Source organism: Centrocercus urophasianus, unplaced genomic scaffold (genome assembly GCF_019232065.1).
Source record: "Centrocercus urophasianus isolate 14NV4802_14NV808 unplaced genomic scaffold, USGS_Curo_1.0 seq_18, whole genome shotgun sequence".
Lineage (NCBI taxonomy): Eukaryota > Metazoa > Chordata > Aves > Galliformes > Phasianidae > Centrocercus > Centrocercus urophasianus.
The window spans coordinates 13,338,844-13,360,589 of record NW_024884733.1 but is presented as its reverse complement, the minus strand read 5'-3'; the positions used below and the strand labels follow the sequence as shown (position 1 = coordinate 13,360,589).

Sequence of the window (21,746 nt, the reverse complement as noted above, 5' to 3'; positions counted from 1 at the left end):
AGATTTCAGGTGGCTGTACTATTACCAGAGAGGTTGTTTGGAAGGAGAGAGTGAGGAGATGTAGAAATCAATACAATTTTATCACTATTGTTCTCATTTTTGCCTGAAATTTTTCAAACTAAGTAGGAGGCTGTAGGTGCTTTACACAGGCTTTAAAATAAGGAACAGAAAGTTCAGTCCTCCAGACACCATTTTATAAATTAAAAAATATAAACTCTAATTTCTGTAGGGGATCTCAAATCTATGTCTGACAGGACTTCCTTTTTTTGAAATTTAATTAGGTTCTGTTTTGTTGGGTAAATAGTAATACTGGGAAGGTACAGAAATTCCATACTACACTGTGGTGACCACAGCAGCTGCATACATCGGCATCAGGAAAAAATGTCCATAAATACTTATCTTCCTTTGTGCTTGCAGCAACTTCAAGAAATGGATGAAAGAAGGACTATCAAACTTAGTGAATGTTACAAAGGCTTTGCTGACTCTGAGCGCAAGGTTATTCCAATCATCTCCAAATGCTTAGAGGGGATGATCCTTGCAGCAAAATCAGTTGATGAACATAGAGTAAGTAGAATTGAGTTACTTAGGAAATGCATATTAGAAAGTGAACTGATACGTGGAGAGTGGGAGAGAAGAGGAAAATTACTTAATCCTGTACATTTTTTATGTTTTCAATTATTTGCCATAAAAGTATTAGTCTTAATGATTGTTTCCAGTATTGCTGGTGTTTGTTCTCTTCATGTTTTATTGTTTTACTTTGATCTGAAGATGTTTAACATCATATATGATTTGGATGCGTTGTTTTGCATACCCTGAAACATCCCAGAATACCAACATGGTTGGTGTCTTCTCTGGCATGTAGCATTATTGGATAAAGTATAAAAAGATGGAGTCTAATTTGGGCGTAAACCATTGCCCTGCCTTAAATTCCTAAGAACCTGTGGGGACTCTTTGCTGGCTTCTGAATAGCAGTGTATGTATGCTTTGATTTGTGCCATTGGTAACGCTGCTGAGAAAAAAAAGAACATACTTTATCTTCAGTCCAACAGAAGGCATTTTGTGTCCTCTCTGTTTTCCACCTGTGCATCTTTTCACTTGAAGGGAAAATTTATGTCTCCAGGTTTCTCTCCTCTCTTGATAACTGCTTGATTTTCTTTTTAAACTCACTCACGTTCTGTTTAGGACTCCCAGCTAGTGATAGACTGCTTCAAATCTGGTTTTGAACCTCCTGGAGATTTTCCATTTGAAGACTACAGTCAGAATATTTACAGAACTATCTCTGATGGAACCATCAGTACACCAAAGCAGGAAGGAATGAGAATTGATTCAAAAACTACAGTGGGCAAGGCAAAAGGAAAGCTGTGGCTGTTTGGAAAAAAGCCAAAGGTAACAATTCTGAAATTACTACTCATAAAATTAAAATGTGAAGATTCAGAGCACATAGAAATAGCAATTATTTATTTTAAAAGTACGTTCTTCTTGTACTCCATTGTTTTTTGATGACATACAGTTTGAGTAAGGTTGGATGTTCTCAGGTTTTTGTGGAAGGAGGTTTTGCGATTCTTCCAGTGGTCTGTGTCCTGTAAGGCTTTTTATCCGTTACTCGATGTTCTGCATAGGTTGAAATATAGTAAATAAAAGTAGTTTCCAACTTCCCTAATTATTTTGAGTTGCTGTAAAGACTTTCTGTAATTGCATAGAAAAAGTGTTGATTTGGACATAAAAATAAGCAAAACAAACTGAGAGGGTGTGTTTTATGCTTTGGAATCAGGCAGGCTTCAGATCTCTCTTTAATACTACAAAAAGCAACCTCCTTTAAAATGTCACATTTTATGTATGTTTATCAATAGGAATAGTACATAGATTTTATTTTTATTTTTTAAATTAAATGTGCTATTTTCAAAAATATTAAAACTTACAGTAATTCACTGATAAAACATACTGTTGAAGATCCATACAGGAAAATATCCCAGAGGAAATGTAGCTGTGAAAAAGGTAAAAATATGCCTATGCTCAGGAAAAAAATGGAAGTAGGCACAAATTTAAATTTTATGGTAGGATTTTAGCTAGTATTAGAACATATAAGTGAGTCTTTTAAATGATTCCCTCAGAGTTTGGTGAGATTGTTTTAATCTTCCACATTGGTTTCTGCCACTTTGTAGAAAGCTGTCCTTACAGCTCATGAGGGCTGGGATTTATTTTCCAGTTGATAGTATTCCAAGCAAGCAGATCTTTGCAGAAAAGATTCAGCTGATTCCTTTTCTCCTCCTCAATATTATGTGTAACTGCAGCTGTGTTAAAATGAAAACTGATTATTTACCTTTCATGCAGTGTAATTAATGACTGATAGTAGTTTATCATTTCAACATATTACCATCTTTATTGCATTTGGCTGCAGTCATGACTACCAGTTTGGTAATAAGCCCTGTGTCCAAAAGCTTTGCATGTGTGCTCACACACACACACACATCCTCTGCCACAGGCAGCAAAGCAGTGACGATCTAAATGTGCTTCTGGTCTGGATGTTTACTGTAGATAGAAGATATTCCATAGCATGATGACAGCTGAGGAAAGCTGTCAGGACTGTTTCCCTACTCTTTGTTCTCCACAGTTTGTTCACTTCATAGAGGTGACTATGAACGCTACATGCTATTTCCTATGTGGAAACACAGACACACAAATATGTATAAATTCTACATACTCTTCCTTAAGTACCTGGAATAAATGGAAGATTATGTTCAGTTTTTGTTTTTGGAGGGGGAAGGGTGGGAGGAAGGGATTTATGAACACACCTTTAAAAAACAAACAAACAAAAAAAAAACAGCTGGAAGTAAAATATACATCAGAATATATATATATGTTTGGAATTGTATATATTTTATATAAACAGTATGTTATTTATTATATTTCCTATAAGAATATAAGCACATAACATTCTTAAAGTATTTCAAAACTAATAGTAAACTAATAGTAAACTAATTTCAAAACTAATAGTATTTCAAAGCTAATAGAAAACCAAAGCAAAAATACTAACTTAGTGTATTTGATGTATTTGTGATGGCATTTTGGGCCTTCATTTAGCTTGAACTGTGGATGGTCTTGACTTCCTTACATATGTTTACCTATTTTTTGATGTTGTCAGACAGAAGAGCCTTTCGGAAAGAGAATGAATTGTGTAGCAGAGAAAATGGGAAAACTGAAATAGGCAAAAGCAGCAAAGAGCAGGAGAGAGAAACCATCAGAGAAGCAATTTTTTAAAAGTGGAGGAAGAAAGCAGGGGAAGTTGTAGTGATGATGTTGATTAGGAATGGTACGCAGCCATTTTGCAAGTCCAGTTTGATTACAAGAGGTCTCAGTAGACCTCTTTCTTGGTCATTCTCCATGTACGTACATATTATTTCTAACTTACTGGGGAAGGTGCATCAAAATGTAGGAAGAAAATGTGAGCACAGTTGCGCAAGTTTCCGGAATGACCATAAATAAAGTTGGAAAAAGCAACATTTCCTGTTCTAAAAGAACAGAGAAACAAGTTTGGAATCTTTTTTGAGATCTTATGAAAGTTGAGCCTGGAGTTTTGTTAAATATTCCTCTGTCTCTGAAGATTAATTTGTGACAGCAACCTCTTAAAACCCATACAGTGATAGCATAAACGTGTCTGTGAAAGTTAAAGGTGTTTGTGATAGCTGGAAATTTTGCTTTTATAAGACAGAATTTTCATTTTAAAATCACTTTGAACATTTGGCTTATTTGTTGCTTTCTTTATTTCCACATTAGCCACAGTCCCCACCCCTAACCCCTACTAGTTTATACATATCCAGTACTCCTAATGGGTCCCAGTATCCCATATTCTCCATTGAACCAGTGCATTATTGCATGAGTGACATAAAAACAGGGAAGCCCAGAATTCCTTCTTTCAGAAGCCTCAAAAGAGGGGTAAGTTGGATAAAAAGTTGAAATGCATGATGGGCTATGAACAGTGTGTTTGTGATGTGGCTTTTCTAATGCTCTTCACCCTCATTATAAGGCTTACTCTTTTTTAAGCAATACTCAGCTATACAGTCACTTTTAGGATGCTCTGGTGGTTGTTGGTTTGTGGTTTTTTTTTTTTCATATTATACAGACCTTACCACCAGATTAAAATTGCAATAGTGTAAATACTTGTTGTAACATTCCAAATGCTTGTGTCTAAAAAAAAGTTTTATAAAGAGGGTGCTCAGCATGTGTTTGATAACTTTTATTCATTGTTGTTCACGTTCACAAATGTTTTCCTACCATCATATACCATATTTTAGCAGTACTACACCGCAGGGTGTAAATAGTAACCATAAAAAAAGCTTACAGATGATCGCTTTATTTGCTGACTTCTAATTGAAATAATAGTAGTTGATGTTGAGACAGAACGAAGAATGGAGAAGTTTCATTTATTTTTTTATACATCAAATGTTTCAGCACACAGTGCTTGCAGATTTTGCAATCCTGATTTTCTGAAAAATTACCCTCTTAATTTTATGCTTAACAAATTGTTTTTGTCCAAGGTACTTCTGGGTAAAGGTATTGAAAAATAACTACCAAATGCTACTTTGAGATTTGTCAATTCATTTATCAATTATGAATGGCATATTCTGCAAATAGAATTTGTTTGGAAGACAACAGAATTGTTAAGTGGTTTCTTAGCAACATTTACAGTACAAGTGATAAGTGTATTGCCACTTTCCTGTTATTTCAGTGAAATACAGGCTGCTCAGTTTGTGTGTTTTAAGATGCTTAGTGATCTTTATAATGAGATAATTGGATGTACCTGATTATATTTAATTCATGATTTTCTTGTATTCAAAAACAAAAATCAGCATGCTATCTCATATGCACCAAGAATGGCTGGTTACTGTAACGTGGAGATCAAAGTACAGCGTAGCAGTGCAGTAAAGTTAATGATTTAGAGGCTCCCTTGCTATCAGCTATGCTTTAATGTACTTTCTTTAAATCATGTCATGGCATCTTATATCAGACCCCCCAGATATTTTGTATGTATTGATGAAGGGAAGCTTTTCCTTTTATTTTCTGAATGGTATTGTAATCTATTTTGGTTGTGAAGATACAGTATTCCTTCCTTACCTACTCAAGAACTGGATTAAAGTTGCTGAAGTAGCAGAGATCTTGATTAACCCCCACCTTTTTGTTTTATCATTGGATATATCAACTCCTCACAAATTGACACCTTCTAATCTTAATAGATCTAGAATTTGTTACTAACAACTAGAAAATACCCATGGAAAACAAAAACAGTATTTTAATTTTGTATTCTTACCAATTTATTGACCATGCTGTAAAATAGAATCAGCTTAATACAGAAGATTGATAGTAACATCCAAATGTGGATGATCTCCGTTATCCTGCAGTATCAAATGTTTTGAAATCTCTAAGTCTTCCAGATGAATATTTTGTTTTATGTGGTTTGAAATACCTTGCAAACATTTAAAGACCTCACATATCAAATGTCTTTAAATGTGTGCTGTAATTTTAATAGATTTTATGTCATTGACCAGTTTTATCTTTGAAATACTGTTTGTTCTATTCTTAATAGTTCCTAATACAAAGTGCTGTTTTCCATGGTTTTATCCCTGGAAAACTATGTCCAAATAGAATTGACAGGCACAACTTTCAAATGGTGTTTTAATTTGCTTTGAGATTTATCCATGAGCAAAGATCAGGTAATAAGCATACCAGACATGCTGCTTTTTATGCCCCAGATGTCATTTGAAGCACTAGAGATCACAAAACTGAGCTGCTCTCATTCTGTGCTTTATGCATTAGGATTTTTCCTGCCATCTGCTGTACATAGAACATAGTGTGCAGTAGCTGAAGTTCTCTCTCTATACAAAATTAACAGGCTATGGAAGAAAGCCTTAGGAATAGCCACACCTCCCTTTCATTAATACTGTTACTCCATGCAGCTTATTGTTTTCAAAATCATCATTTCCATTTACTTACAAGGTCTTTCCTCACTGCTGCTTGATACATACATGGTTGTGTTGTGAACAGTGATACATAAATCTTATTTTGCATTTTCTTAGAAGGCTCTTTGTAGAGAGAAAAAGTAGTTTATTCTGTAGCCATTGTACAGCTTTGAACTTTGTTGAGGTTTCTACCATGGTATCATTTGTGAAGGATGTTTGTTTTCTTTATTGCTAGAAATTCTAATCATCAATAGTCATAGCAATCGCTAAAGGTCATATCAATGCAGATATCTGTCTATCTCCTAAGTTCCTTAGCCATTCTCTGGAAAGGCTTATAAAAGGTCATGGAAAGCATAGTGAATGTTAAAGCAAAGCTGTGCTTTTGTTTATTTACTTCTTCCAGGTTGAATAACTAAAACATTCTAGGGTAGCAGTGCTGACCCAAATGTTTGTTTACAAAAAGTAAAATCATTAACTTGAAAAAGGTCTTTGTTTATTGTAGCATTCTGTGATAATAAGGTGTAAATTACCTTTGTAAAGGTGATGGTAGTGGATTGCTGTAAAAAGCTATTTGTATGTGGCTGATCAGTCCTTCATCATCATCAAATTCTGCTATTTTGTGCAGTGTTGGCTGTGTGCGTTTCTTCTGCCACAGTAAAAGCTTGTTAAGTGTATCATTTGAACACTCAAATCTAAACCCTAGTTTAAAGAAGTTGTGTTTTATAGTTTTGTAAGTTAAACTACCTATTCTCATCTACTGATTTTTTTAAATCTATAATGCTTAGCGCAGAAGTGCATTCCTGATTGTCTTTTGCTGTTCTTGTGCTCGTAGTAGAACGTATTTTCATAGTTTAAAATATTAATGTTTAATACTTTAAAGATACATTTTTAGGCATTAATCATTTTTGTAACTGGTCGTTACATGTGAGTAATTTCCCGTTTCTTTCTGTTTTCAAATGAACTGTGCAGTGGTCGGTGAAGACGGTAAGCCCGTGTGCTGATCTGTCTGCTGTACTTCTGCTAAGATAGCATGAAAGTAATCTTCTGAAAGTGTTTCCATATCATAACTGCTCTAAGTCAGGCACTGGAATACATCTTCAGACTTTCCATTCTCATACACAGTCATGTTCTTAACCATCCACATGCTTAACATGAGATAATGAGACTTGTGATCTGTCTGCAGTTTATTCTGTGGTTTTGGGATTTTAAGGTTGACCAGCATTCATCAGCTGATGATGATGGAAATACTTATGCTTTCTCTGTTTCAGAAATAATTTTTAAAGCAGCATAAAATAAGAGTATACAAAAAGATTACAAGACTTGTTTAAAAGAGGAATAGTGAATATTGCAAAATTCATGCATTTGAATTCAACCTGACATTTACAGAGGAGATGATCCTTTATGTTTAGGAGTACTAGAAAGCTTTTATATTAAATAAAAAAATGCCCCTTAATCGATATTGTAACTTTGCAGAGTAAAAAAGTAAAAAAAATCACATGAATAACTGTGTTCCTCTGAATATTACTCACTGGTTTTAATTAATTGACCTGTAAGGAACAACGATACAAAGGACGTGATTATCTGTTTTTCTGTAGCGTGTGGAAGCACCTGAAAGCCTTTTTGTTTTCTAAGAAACACTCTTGCTTTGTTTTTGAAACACCATACTTTGATCTTTGGTTTCCTTTTTTTTTCTTTTTAATGGGCTCGTGTATTTCCATCTTAGAAAGTAAGAGAGATTAGGATTTTAGAAGTGGAGGAGAGCCAAGAAGTTGAGGGGCAAGAAGATCATTAAGATGGGGGAATCTAGAAACCCAGAACTGCACCTGGACCTAAGGCCGTTTGTGTCAAAATCTTGACAGCAATGTTTATTAGGCTTCCTGTCAAAAGAAATGCTGTCCAGCTCATTTTACATCTGTGGAGGGTCTCTGTAATGGCAAGCAGGTTTTTTTGACCTACAAATATTTGTAAGAAAGTAATGTAACTTTGTTACCAGTATGTGTACTATATTTCCTTCTTAATAAGCAGTTTAGATGTCTATTGCTCATGGAGGAAAGTTGGCACATCAATTTCACATGATTGGTAAAAATCTCCTCCCATGCTTTATTACATGCCAATTCTACCATACTATTTATAATCTTAGCACAAGCTTGCAATCAAACCTTTGCAAATGTGGGCTCATACCAATATTTGGCCTTAAGTTTAAAAAGATAATAATAAAAATTGAGAATTAGCAGGTTTTTCTCCCTCCTTTGAAATGTTCTTTTTTGTAATTAAGAAGGTTACTTGGAATATATGATCAAGTTTTGTTGGCTTGTATAAATTCTATGCTCTGTGAACTGATTTTACTCTAGGGAAAATGTGTCAGAACTTTGTAAGTCCAATTGAGATTCTTTTAATATGTTTTCTAGCAAGATTGATGAGCTTCTGAAAGAGAACTATATTATTAATATTTTGGAACAAAGGTCCAAATGACAGTGTTCTTTTTTTGACAGCATCCAAGTAGCCATTGAAAACACAGTCTGTGGAAAGATTCAATTACCTATGTGCTATATACACATTAGATTTTTCTTCTGACTGAAATAAATGTTCAGTAAGTAATGTTGGTTTTGTTACATCTGCACTGGGGCAGTGGCTAAACTAGGAAGTTTCGTGGCTCAGTTTCTTAGACTAATTAGTGCTTAATCTACAAATTATTAATCGCAACACCAAGCCAGCTGTTACAGAAGGTAGAAAGAACCTTGAATGAGTGACTACAGGATAGCACCAAGAACACGCATCAATTCTGTTGTGGTCTTTTAAAGAGCTGTGTGTCAAGTAGAGTTCTGAGAAGGTCCATCTTGCTTCCAGTGAACACCGTTCATGTGTGGGTATGTCAGTTCAGCTGCCTTGATGCGTGTGTTACTTGTGTAATAGTATGTATTTTTTCAGGGCCCTGCACTGGAAGACTTCAGCCACCTTCCTCCAGAACAGAGACGCAAGAAACTTCAGCAGAGAATTGATGAACTCAACAGAGAACTACAGAAGGAAACTGACCAAAAGTGAGTGCATCATAAAGTCCTATGCTTTAGCCAAAAACTTCAAAAATTAGGAGAGAATAAGCTATTCTAAGCTAGTGAAAATATTTTTAATTGAAGATCTGCCATACGTAGATTCCGCTAACATTGCATCCTCCTGCTCCAGTATAGTATCTTTGTTTAGTATCTGTGAACTGTAATCATGGGCTAAGATTTCAAATGTAAACATTATCTTTGCTTTAAGGAACTAGTACAGGTATATATAATTTGTATAATTATTGTGGGGTTTTCTATGTTAGAGATGCCCTCATCAAGATGAGAGATGTTTATGAAAAAAATCCCCAGATGGGTGATCCAAGCAGTTTACAGCCAAAGTTAGCTGAGACAATGAGCAACATGGACCGCCTGCGGATGGAAATACACAAGAATGAGGTTAGAATCTAAAGCAATTTCTTAGAAAATGTACATGAATGATAATATTATGGTACATTGCCTTATGGGTTACATATCAGCTGTGAAACTACTTGATTAAACCAAGATCTCCCAATACACTTTTCTGTGGGGTGCTCTATTTTCAGAAATGTTAGTCTAGCTGGAATGACAGTGTACTTTATAGTAGATGCAGGATGTTGAGAAGAATTTATGAATGAATTATTCTGCAAGTCATAGGTGGTTACAGATTTTTTTTCTCTGTTACTTAACTCCAGTACAGAGTATAGGCTAAGCAGAGGGGGTTAGGTTCATGCTTCATATAAAATAATTTCAAGACTTCATAGATGAATACAGTCCCTCTGTGGCTGTACACCAACAACTAAACAGTATGTAGTTAAGTGCATTTTTTAAATTGTAGTTGCTGGTTTAGGATCAGCGTTCATCTTGATACCAGTATTTGTCTTCTTTTCTTCAAGGCCTGGCTCTCTGAAGTTGAAGGAAAAGTAGCAGCCAGAACTGACAGGCGACACAGCAGTGATATCAACCACCTTGTAACACAGGGCAGAGAGAGGTCACTATTCTATTCTATCTCTACTGCTTTTAAATCTGTGCTAGAATCAGTATCTCTCTCCAATAGTTAATAGAAGGTTGCTCCTTATCCTCTGAAAGTTTTTGTCCTTCCAAAGGATAATCTTTCTTACTAGTTCTAAATTCTAGAGGTCACTTAGATCATCATGGTAATGTAGAAAAATGGAGAGTTGAACTGTAACACCTGCTCATAGTACCTTTTAATGCTGTCTTCTTCCATTACGTTACACTGACCTGTTTTCCGTGTTTTGCAAAGACAGGTATGTCAGATTTCTTTGGTTTTGTAAGAGAATTTGGCCCAAGCCCTTGTTGTTAGATCAAAACACTTTCAGAAGATCACTTCCGGAACTGTTAACATGCCTTCCCAAAGAAATATCCAGGGTCTTGCACTTTCCTATGATGTATATATGTTCAGAGTTTCAGAGCTCAGAACTCTGAAGAATCCTCACGCTGCGATCATTGCATTATAGCCCTGAAGGGAGTTACACAGATGATGCGAATCAGGAAGTCCGAGGCCCACCACAGCAGCACGCGCATCCAAATGAGTTTGACGATGAGTTTGAAGATGATGATCCATTACCAGCTATAGGACATTGCAAGGCAATATATCCTTTTGATGGTAAGGTTAACAACATATACTATGGTTGCTTGACTCAAAAATAATTTGCCTGTAGGGTATGGATGTTTTGCTGCAGAGAATTGAGGTAAATTAATGTAAATTTTTATGAGCAACTGGTTGCTTATAAGAGCAGTGGAAATAAGTTTAATTCATAAGTACTGCTTCTCTGCTGTTTCTTCAGAAAAGTTAGCACAACTTTGGCAAATATTCAGCTACAGAGATTGGACTAGGTTTTTGTCTGTCTCAGCCTGTTTGACCATATGTTTGCTTCACAGATTTTTGATACTTCCTGTTTATATGTAATCTGGAAACTACGTTCTGAGAAAAAAAATAGAAATTCTGTCTTCTTTGCCTTCTGTTTTCCCAGGTCATAATGAAGGCACTCTGGCAATGAAAGAAGGGGAAATTTTGTACATTATTGAGGAGGACAAAGGAGATGGGTGGACAAGAGCTCGAAGACAAAATGGAGAGGAAGGCTATGTACCAACATCTTATATAGATGTAACGCTAGAGAAAAACAGCAAAGGTGCAGTAACCTATATCTAACAGTAAATTGGCAACTTTCAAGTGTACATTTTCCAGGGAAAATAGTGGAAAAATAGTAAGTCAGGCAGGTTCATGGAAAGCATGAGAATAACAGAAGTCAGGAATGGCCTATTGTTTGCAATGTGAGTTTGCTGTAGCTTTTCTAGAGATAACAGCATTAAATTGGTCCATAATTCTGGCTAATGCTTTCTGCTTTGTTCACTGATAAAATGTTCCTGCTCTACAAAGCACTAAATCCAATTCAGCTATAAAATGGAGAAAGACCAGGATTCCTGCTTGTTCTGTACAATACTTTGTCTTTACAGAGAATTGAAAAATTACTTTAGTTTTGAAGACCACTCAGATACACTGTTCACTTCCCTGACTTAAACCTATATGCTTAAACGAGTGTTTTATTCCTCTACTAACTGAATTCAGTTACTGAAAATTATTATTTCCTTTCTTAGCAAATACTTGGCATCTTTCGCTTCTTAAACAGGAAGATCTTTTCTGAATCAAAAAGCTCAACAAAATTACTCAGGAAGAAAACAGTATGATTAAAAAGGACAGAAGGTCCACTGACCTGCCTCTCCTCCCCTTGCTGTAGTTCTCATGTAGAAAGTTGTGTATGGGACACAACTGCATTGTTTTAACTATACACACCTTGAACCAGAAAAAAATCCAACAACAACAAAAGCCGCATTTAATTAATTCTTGGTGTTTTACTCAATTTTAACCTCCATTTGCTCCTGAAAAGGGAACGATTTTAGATTCTTAATCTGTGCCTGTAAGTTGTCTTTGAATTATATCATGTTTAGTTTGAAATCAAGGTTTTTCTTTTTTAAACTAATTCTGTTCCCCTCACTGTTAAATCATTGAGGCTTGGAAACTGCATTGCACTACTTGATTTCATCTAGAAACTATTGCTGGTATTTCTAATGTGAATTTATGAGAGTAATACGAGGCTAGTGTATAGCCACTGAGAATGGCCTGTTAGAACTGAGCACGCTTCCCTGTCTTCTAAAGGCCCTCAGTAACTTTGTTCTTTTCTTTTTCCTCTTGGACTGCAGGTTCCTGAAGCGGGTTTCTGAGAAAATGGGCGAGATCTTGAAGGAGGTTACATGCAGCTGCTTGGGGCGGGGGGTGGGAGGGAGGTGTTAGACTGGGATGCCCATTGAACAAGGGGAAAAGCTAGTTGCATGAATGCATGCAGACATACATTTAGTCACTAACATTCTTAGCATTTCCATACGTAACTAAGGATGTATTACAAATTCTTAAATTTGCGCAGGAAAATAGGATTCCATTACCAGAGTAAAAAGGCCTCTCTTCCTAAAACCACATTATTTTCATTGTCATAGGTGGTCAAAGAGGCCCGTACTATATTTTAGCTCATGCTACATTCTGGTTGGTTTGGTTATACTCTTTCCTACTCATTTTAAATGGCAGTCATTTAGAACCCTGTCAGCTACCAGTCTGCCTGCACCACCTCCATGCTCGCCCTTAACCTCCTCTTGCATGCCTAGGACAGTCAGGCATATCTGCATAACGCTTGTTTGACATCATTGCTTCTCTTATTTTGTAACAAATCATTCTCTTTAAATACCTTCAGTACTAAAGTTTCATCCAGTATCCATGTATGCTGCTATAACTTTTCCACTACAACCATCATTACATTCCAGTTTTTAGCATAACCGGTAAGAGACCGTAATGTATTTATGTTATGTTGATTCGGGGAAATGATACATCCCAGCTCTAACCTACAATGCAGTCAAGAGAAACTTCTAGACCTGTGGTCCATCTTCAGCACTTCAGTAACCTACTGTCAGCACTGAAAACCTGGAACACCGCCAGAGAGATTCACCACTGCGAGCTAATGACTGTTTTCAGAAGTCAACCACTTGCCATTCTACTGCTGCCTTAAACTATAGTGCCTAAATCTGTTGTTGCCAACACTACCACTTACAGTATCTCACGAAGGGCTTTGTGTCTCAGCTCTTTCCACAGTGCTGCAGCTGCTGAGGTAGACATGGTAGGTGTTTTGTAGAGCTCTACTTTACAGGATACATGGTGCATCATGAATTTTATACATTGGGATGTGTATCTCTTAATTTGATTTTAATATTTTTAAAACTATTTTTATGGAAACTCTTTTAGTTTTTTGACTATGAAGTTCCAATTTTAATTAAATTACTGCAGTGCTAGTCCGTTTCTAGGTGATGCTTCATTGTATGGACCAGTTGAAATTTGAGTGATACTTCGTAATGATCTATGTGCACTTTTACTTGTAAACAATTGAAATTTGGATATGTTTATACGTGTAAATATAGTTGTCTGCAGTGCCCCTGTTGCTTTATGTTGTCTTGCCTCCCATTTGTGGTTCTATTAATAAATACATCATATCTGATCTACTAGGGTGATAATAATTAGATTAGAGATTTTGGGCGGGGGGGATATTTGCATCAAACAAAGCTCGTCTACCCAGCCAACTGCTGTTTGGGAAATAATAATCAAAACATCCTGTTTTTGTGGGGTCTCAAGCAATATTTGGATGGAGAAGTGCTGGATTCTTTTTAATTTCAGTGTTATTAGGAACTGTACTACCAGTAAAACTGAATTTGAGTGACTTGTGTAGAGGTTTATTCATTTTTTACCATTATTACACAGCTTGACCTAGTGTATTATGGGGGCTATTAAATGCTAAAGTTTAGATTTTTGGAGCTTGTATACAGGGTTATTTATATTATAATGTGACAATACTCAATACTGACAAAACTATTTACGTAGTTTTTTTTTTTTAATAGTACTTTTTTCATTTTAAAACTAGAGGAAAGGAAGAAATGTGATCTGTGTATTTTCTGCTAAAGGGCCTGTGGTTTGCCTGGCTAACAGCCGTACAGGTCAGTAATAACACTTCCTGGGAAAGGACAAAATGTTCTATTTACACTACTGTTTGTTTTTCTAAAACCAGGATTTGCTTCCATTGAAGGCAGGTTGCTTTCACTAGGGATAGTGCAACTTGTGGGAGGGTTATTAAGCATAGGAAAAAATACATCTGTCCTTGCATAGCTAGTTATAAATCACTTATTCTAAAATTCTGAATGTGAGGTGTCTAAAAGACTTGCCTTTTCCAGTAATTTTTAATCTTCTGTTTGTGCACATGTTGATTTCCTAAATGTTAAATGCTTTGTTTAAAGATAGTGTTCTCTGTTGAGAGTATTTTCATGGAATAAAAAGATCTTTTCATGGTTTAAAAAAATTAGCTTCAACCTTTTTGTTAACATTGACAGGGAGACTTTGCAGTGTGACAACGTGAACAGGAGCTCTGTTACCTCATGGTATGGTTGTAGTCCCTCTGCAGTGACTGTAGCTAAAGGGGAACTGATTGCCACCATTGCGGTATTGGTTTGCTCATTTGCCTACTTGCCCTCTTCTAGTACTTTAAAATGCTATAACATCTTACTCCAGAGACAGGCTTACTTACAGTGAACAAATGCAACTTTGTAACCACAGTTCTTGCCTAATTATTTATACAATTTCTGAGAATGCTTATACATCAAGTCTGTACGTGTAATGACAATATAATATTTGCTGCTGAAGCATTCTTTACGTTAACATTATGCACTCTGATTATCTATGAAATCTGAAGTAACTCTTCATCCAAGAAAAAAAAAAAGAAAGTAAGTACTGCTTATCGTGATTCACCTCAGAATGTGAAGTAAGTTTTAATATATATGTACACCCACCTTTACTCATATATGAAAGCATTTTAATTACCTAGGTTGTTTGTTCTTGCCATTTCATCATTCATTTCCTGGCAGCGTAGCTGCCCAGCCTCCAGCAAAAACTAAAGTGCTTCACATGCTGTCTGGAAAAAAAAACTTTCAATTGTCCCAACACACACAATTAATTTTCCACTTCCATAGGTAAAGTGAAATTTGAGCCTTCTGTTGCAGTCACAGATAATTTCTTCAACTATAGATTATTTTGCATAAAGATATACTTTAATTCACAATTCTATACACACTGTTTTATACCCAGTTAAGGAGTATTATACAACTGTCACATAGTTAATCTATCACTTTATTTACACTATTTGCTTCATTTAAATATAATTATAATGCAGATGCCTCTATTCTTAGGCATTATCAAAAGATTGCAACCTTAAGGAAATGCAGAAAGCTAAAGAAGTACTTTACAGGGACAACCTACCTGCATAAAGGGATCATTTAACGATGTAGTGGCACAGTAAATAAATAATTTGTTGGAGAAGTCAGTAGTTTTAAAACAAGTGTGCATTGTGCAATTAGAAGTTCTAAACATCTTGTGAAATGCAAGAAGTATGTGCAGTATCAAATTACTGAAAGCAAGCTACAGTTATTTCAAGTATATCTTCACTTAATAGTGTTTTATAGTCTTAGATACTTAATTGTTCCACCTGCTTCACTGGAGGAGGTTCCAGTTTTCGGGAAAGTGCAGTTAAAATCTGGCTGAACTTCTCATATCTTTCATTCTGATTAACTTGTGCTCCTTTGCTGCCCCAGAGCAATCTCATTTGAAATTCTGTCTTGAAGATTTCGCTCATCTCTTCATCTGGCTGGAAACCTAGTAAGTAAAAATAATAGTGTCACCATCAAGCAAGTTTTTTATACTTGGAAGAATTGCCTTTTAAACTGCATTCCTGCAAATAAGAAGAGCTTTAGTCTGCTCAGTTTCTTTTGCACTGTTTTAACAAGCTAGAAAAAGTGAAAAACTTCAACATGTTGTATTCTAGTAGCACTAGAATGGCTGCAGGTATACTGGGATAAGCTATCCTTTGCTGAATTCTAATGGTCTAGAGTTGCTATGCACATAATTGTCAGTACAGTCATTAGAAACTAATTACTGATGCATACTTGCTGCATGCTTGCTGTAGAACTACATTTCTTCCCTGTCTCAACTTTTTCACTGCAATCTTAAGTTATAAAAGTCACATTACTAACCTACTGCTCCTTTCTAGCTGCAAGAAGTCAAGATCTTTGTCTTGCATCTTGGCCTCCTGGTAAAGAATCTTGCTATGGTAAATGGCAACTTATTTCCAAAGATCAGAGTGCAGACTTCAATTGCACAGGAAGCAGTGAGTTTTCCTTGATTCTTCCTGTACTTAGATTCAGTTACCGACTTTCCTGCATGACCTTTGCTTCTATATCAGCTCCCATGAAAACTGAGAAGAATTTATTGTAGCGACTATTCCTTTCACTTAAGCAGAGATCTTATTCTTCAGACACAGCCCACATGTTCTGTTAATATGCAGTTCTCCTGTAGGTGCTCCCTACCTTCCAGCATCCGTTGTGCAGTCAAGCTGTACGTTTCTGCATTCTGTGCTATCTGACGAGCCGTGGTCAAGTGCCTGAACATTATTTCACAGCTTTGGTCACTGCTTTCCCACAGATCCATCCCTTCAAAAGTGACAGCTTGTCGCTCCATCAGGGTAACAATAGGCATCAGCAGTGGCAATGTTAGGTTCTGTGGAACACTGACCATCTCTGGAATAGAGAAGAACAAACCATATCAGACATGGAAATGCTAACTGAATCAAGTATTGTAAATGCAGTATTCTTTTCTAAGTCAGAAACTGGCATTTGTCTTGAATCACAAAATCAGCACCTCACTTCTGATATGTTCTGTCCTGCCAGTTTCTAGTAAGTTGCTTGGCTTGGGGGAGAGGGCCAAGATAAGATAAACCACAGCAAGAACTGTGGGACTAAAAAGTCTTCTATCTCTACCTGTTCTCTTAGCCACAGAAGTGTTCATAGAAACATCCCTCCCCCTTAGGCCCCGATGGAGATCAGCTGCTAAGAGCACCTGATGAAGTGATCAAAGGAATTATGCGATTGACCCATTCTTTGTATTCCAGAATTCATCATCTGATCCAGTAGGCAAAGCACACAAAAAACAAATCTGCCCAAAATAACTTTCCTTGGAGAGAGAGAAGGAGATTTTTTATCCTGTCTTTGAGGCAAGATTTTGCAGTTATTCTTGGTTTCTGCTCCACTGCATTTTATGTTTTGCATGGACGCATGTGATCAATCACATACATACTCCTGTTTGGCTTGTGCACTGTTTCCTTCTATTTCACTGTTTTACTACTTTATGTAGCCTTTTAAAATATATGATACACAGCTGTCAAAACAGCAGCTCACCTCCTTCCACAGGCAAGTGGCAAGGGCAGAGTTAAAAAGCTAAACCAAACAGCATCAAATTCATGCTCAGTATTCCACTCACCTTGTCCTTCATGCAAAGCTTTGCTGAATGGCTTCAGCTGTTTTTCATACATGATGGCAGTCTGGGTGTAATGATGTCTTAAAGAGGTCCATGTTTGTTCTAACCTGGTGACCTGTTCAGATGAAATAAGAGGAATGTAGACATTTTTTTACTCTAGCAAGTCACAGGAAAAACATGCTGCTACCACATAAGTTAGTTTAATCGAACCAACTAATAACTACTTTTCGAAATGTAAAGAGAAAATTGATGATTTTTTATTTTTTTATTTTTTTTTACCTGTGGCATTTCCAGTGCTTTCATAACGGCAGAAAATGCATACAAATCCCCCAGCGAGTCCTTCAGCTCCACTGCAACTTGGATGATCTTGTTTAATGTTGCAGCTCTGTCTTCCAGATTTCCTGTGCAACCTAAGATATCCACAGCTATTCCTATTGCCATGGTATTGTGCCTGCAAGTGAAACAATTTATATTAGTGGTTACTAATTATTAATACATTATGATGTACATAAGTTCAGAGAAGATCAACTCAGGTATATTTCAGTATCACTTGCTCTTTACAGCATCTTCTTATCAAGAGCTGCAATGCCATTAATACAGAATGTTTTTTTGAGTTTATGTTCTAGTATGTTTTCTTCAATGCTATTCATTCAGTGCTAATTACTGGTCAGCCAGATCTGTGGTACTCTGTTCAAAAAAACCTGGGTAGCGCCCTGTCAGTGTTGTTGAATATTAGCTGCACTCAACATCAGGCATATGGAACATGACTGCCTGAACCAGCCAAGTGAGTTGCTTTTCTGTTTTACTCCACTTGTGAATAGGACATGAGCTGTCAATAGCTAGAAATCAGAGAGAGAGATCAGTAGTGCCTTATGGTGTGCTAGCTGGCTGGCTGAATATCCCTAAAGTTTTGAATGCAAAATTTTGCTTGTGCAATGAGTGACCAAACTTGTTGGATAATGGTGGATAATAGCCGCAGTTCCCATTATGCTTCTTCTGCACTCAAATCTTGAGGACTTCCTCCTAAATTTCAGCAACTAAACTACTGACATCTGAATCAAAGAAACTAAATCAGGATAGAAGATCCTGATTACTCCCTCTTAACTCGGACAGTTTTCGCAGAAAACTTTGCTGATAAAAAATACTAATAATTAAAAAAAAAAAAAAGAAGAAGAAAGAAAACCAACCACAAAATCACACGCACACCCCGCCTTTGCTAGTTCTTTTGCTCTTTTCCCCATCTGCAAAAGGCAATTATCAGGATTCTCTACCAAAAAAACTGCTTGTGCAGTCATCTGGAACGTAGGTCCTCTGAACTTTCCTTAATAGGAAAGATTAAAAGAGAGCTGAAGATTTTCAGCAGCTCTAGGATCCTGCTTTCCATAGCACCCACCTGCCAGTACTACAAGCACAGAGTTGCCCTATGACCTCAAGGAATTTACTTTTGCAAAAAGAAGCGATAAACTATCTTCTGCACACACAAATTCAGCAAACGTACAGGAAAGCATTCTTTGAGAAGATGTTGAGTACAGAGTAACAGTGCTCTGTCCTTTTCAGGGCCATCTGCCTTGGAAATAAGGACTCATAGGAACATTTACCTTTCAATTAGGTCCAGGCGCAATTGATGTCCATAAGGCAAAGTAATCAGTTCAAGACCGGAGTTCACTCCCATAATCCTCCTCATCTCTTCAGAAACGTCTAGTATCCTTGCCACCTGAAAAATTTGAAGATGAATTTTGAAACTACTTAAAAAGCCCACAAACTTTCCAAACTTTCCACTCTAGGTTAGTTCTAGGACATAAGCAGGAATGCAGCAATCCAAGAACAACTCAGCTCTCACACGGCCACTGTCTCCCACAAGAGCAGTAAAAAATCTTTCTGCCCAGTGATTCCATAATAAGAAAGCATAAAAGGTGTGACCAAAATACTTTGTCAAACTGTGTCCTCTGCTTCCAGGAGATCCATATGCAAGCTCCAGGAAATGTGCTCCCCTGACCTGGTGCTTATCAGCATGGCGCTGCTCTTGGGGCCTTGAGATTGCATTTGCTTGGCTTTCCTTATTTCTAAAAGGACAACATTGCTCAGAATGTTTTAGATTACACCACAGGGTTCTTGTAAGGATTAACCAGAAAAAGAACTTTGGGGAGGACACAGTGTTGAGCGCCTAATGAAATCAGTATGTGAAAACTGACATCCTCACCAATTTGCCCCTGGTTTTTAACCGTGGTGTATTAGCTAATGGTTATAATTAGCAACAATTACAAGCAAAGCCAAATTAATACAATGTGAGGTTATCTGCTAGATTAAGGCCTAAACATTGACATGTTTACAAACCAATCTGCCTCTTATTTCTAAATACATCTATCAGCAGGCTTTTTCGGTTATGAAAAGACAAAAACAATCTGCCATGCAGCAAGCCTCACTGGTGCAATATCAAGCACCATAGAGAAACTTTTTTCACTTCTGGAGAAGCAGGAGTGATGCCCTGGATGCATGCGGATCACAGTTACTTCACAAAGATTCCTCTCCAACATACAAGTGGTAGACTCACTCCACCACTTAATACAGAGGTGCTTCTTCCACAAATTAAAGTTTCTATAAAACTGCAGATGTTATTTAAAAGCAAAATTTCTGATACCACAAGAAGGCCTATGATCTTCAGCCTTGACACAGATCTCAGTACAAAGCGTGTATCCTGGCCCAGGTGGCATGCCAGTGTAATTGTAACTTAGCAGTTTTTACCAGTGTAATAGTATCCAACAAGTTACCCATGAATGACTGTCACTGGCTCTCAGTTCCACAAGATGAAGATAACAATGCAGACTTGCCTGCACTAGCTAGTTATTGTTCCTGCTCCAATATACACAAATCTGAATATTTAAGACACTCCAGCCTCTCCTTAATTGTACAGGTTCCCATATTACCAGCTATTTAGTGTCCTTAGTCCTTAGTGTCCAAAGCTTACAGGATTTAAAATAAAGAGGCTATCACTGGAAGAAGGCATCAAAACACAAGACCTCCCCAGGAAAGCATCCTAGAGAGCTGCTGTCTTGCTCTGAGTTAACACACTTGCCCCTAGACCACGTTTTTCTAAGCAGCCATATCTCCATGAAGCCTCACTTAGCAGCAGCCACCACTAAGTGAGAATCAGAGAACACACAGCAACTGATAGGAGATTAAAGAGATGTATGGAACACTGAGAATTTGAGTCTGAAGCCAAGGCTGACAGGAGACACATTTAGTCCAAAGGGATTTGGGATATTTTTGTTCTTCAAATAGGAAAAAAAAAAAAAAAAAAAAAAGTCACCCAAAAATTCCTACGAGTCAGTACATTTAATATGTTAGCTGCAAATCTATCAATCTTTTAAAATCTTATTCTCTGAAAAAACCCTATACTTGCACAATATAAAGTATAGTGGAATATATATATATGTATATAATATATAATATGTATATATACATATATTTTTACCTTGCAGTCCATTCTAAGAATATGCTGTGCAATAACCTTTGGGTTATTCTTGGTGAAAAGCTCCTTAATTTTTCTTAGCATTGATGTTTCCAAAGGCTTGTTTTCAGAAGGAAGTAGTTTGGATTCAAAATCATTTGGTTTAAAACTAGACAACGTCTCAAAAAGAGGTGCAGAAAACACATTATTTTTTTCATCCATCTCAGTTGAAACATCTAAAGGACTTGCAGAATTCGTTGTAGGGTCATCATCCAGGATCAAATAACTTGTTTCAGAGTTCCTGAACGATTGTGTTCCCCTCTCCTTTTGTGTCAGATGCTCCACGTAGCTGTTTTTCTGGCATAAATGTTGTTTTGTTGCTGCAGAATCTCTGGCAAGGCTTAGCTCACAATAGTGTCCTTCTGAGCTATGGGAAACCGTAGGAGAATCTGGGGTCTTCAGCAGGGCTGCTTTGCTGGGTTTAGGTGGAGGCTTTGGATAGAGCTGGCTGTCTGATCCTCTAAGAGCTTCTCCTGCTTGTGAATCATAGGTTACTTTCTGAACAACTGTGGGGCTTAAAGAAGGTTCACTGCCTGTTCTAAATGCAGGAGAGCTTGGGCAGGAGTCAGCATCTGCTTCAGGTAATCGAGAGGAATGTCTTGAACCTGCAGAAGAAAACAAAAAGAAAAAAAATTCTATTTTGTTGATACGTTAATTTAGAAGGCCAAAACACACAATTCCTGGTGCCTACATCCCAGGGTCTTTTCTTAACACTATTTCCTGAGGAAATTATTGTCTGAACATGCAAATTATTCACTGATTATATGTATACGAAGTTAAATTTTGAGGAATGAGCTAGCCAACAAATTCCATTCAATTGCTGATCCTCCCAAAATCCCAAGTAC

General features: G+C 36.8%; 2 protein-coding genes across 12 annotated transcripts in view; one reads left to right on the top strand and one right to left on the bottom strand.

Annotated features, from left to right (window-relative positions):
- FNBP1L (formin binding protein 1 like) overlaps positions 1-14,391 on the top strand; it is a 52,269-nt gene extending 37,878 nt beyond the window's left edge. For 2 of the 4 annotated variants that reach the window (XM_042820214.1, XM_042820212.1), the window contains exons 8-14: positions 418-564; positions 1,183-1,386; positions 8,883-8,992; positions 9,268-9,400; positions 9,877-9,971; positions 10,459-10,607; positions 10,975-14,391. In XM_042820214.1, coding sequence (XP_042676148.1) covers positions 418-564; positions 1,183-1,386; positions 8,883-8,992; positions 9,268-9,400; positions 9,877-9,971; positions 10,459-10,607; positions 10,975-11,153 — 1,017 coding nt within the window. In that variant the 3' untranslated portion in view covers positions 11,154-14,391. Of the gene's footprint in view, positions 1-417; positions 565-1,182; positions 1,387-3,774; positions 3,934-6,923; positions 6,939-8,882; positions 8,993-9,267; positions 9,401-9,876; positions 9,972-10,458; positions 10,608-10,974 lie in introns of all 4 variants that reach the window. The other 2 variants (XM_042820215.1, XM_042820213.1) reach the window with 2 other exon arrangements.
- Positions 5,370-21,746, bottom strand: part of BCAR3 (BCAR3 adaptor protein, NSP family member) — a 92,801-nt gene continuing 76,424 nt past the window's right edge. For all 8 annotated transcript variants that reach the window (XM_042820210.1, XM_042820203.1, XM_042820208.1 and 5 more), the window contains exons 7-12: positions 20,866-21,506; positions 18,992-19,107; positions 17,673-17,844; positions 17,397-17,508; positions 16,448-16,657; positions 5,370-15,737 (exon numbers count right to left, since the gene is read on the bottom strand). In XM_042820210.1, coding sequence (XP_042676144.1) covers positions 15,550-15,737; positions 16,448-16,657; positions 17,397-17,508; positions 17,673-17,844; positions 18,992-19,107; positions 20,866-21,506 — 1,439 coding nt within the window. In that variant the 3' untranslated portion in view covers positions 5,370-15,549. The remainder of the gene's footprint in view (positions 15,738-16,447; positions 16,658-17,396; positions 17,509-17,672; positions 17,845-18,991; positions 19,108-20,865; positions 21,507-21,746) is intronic.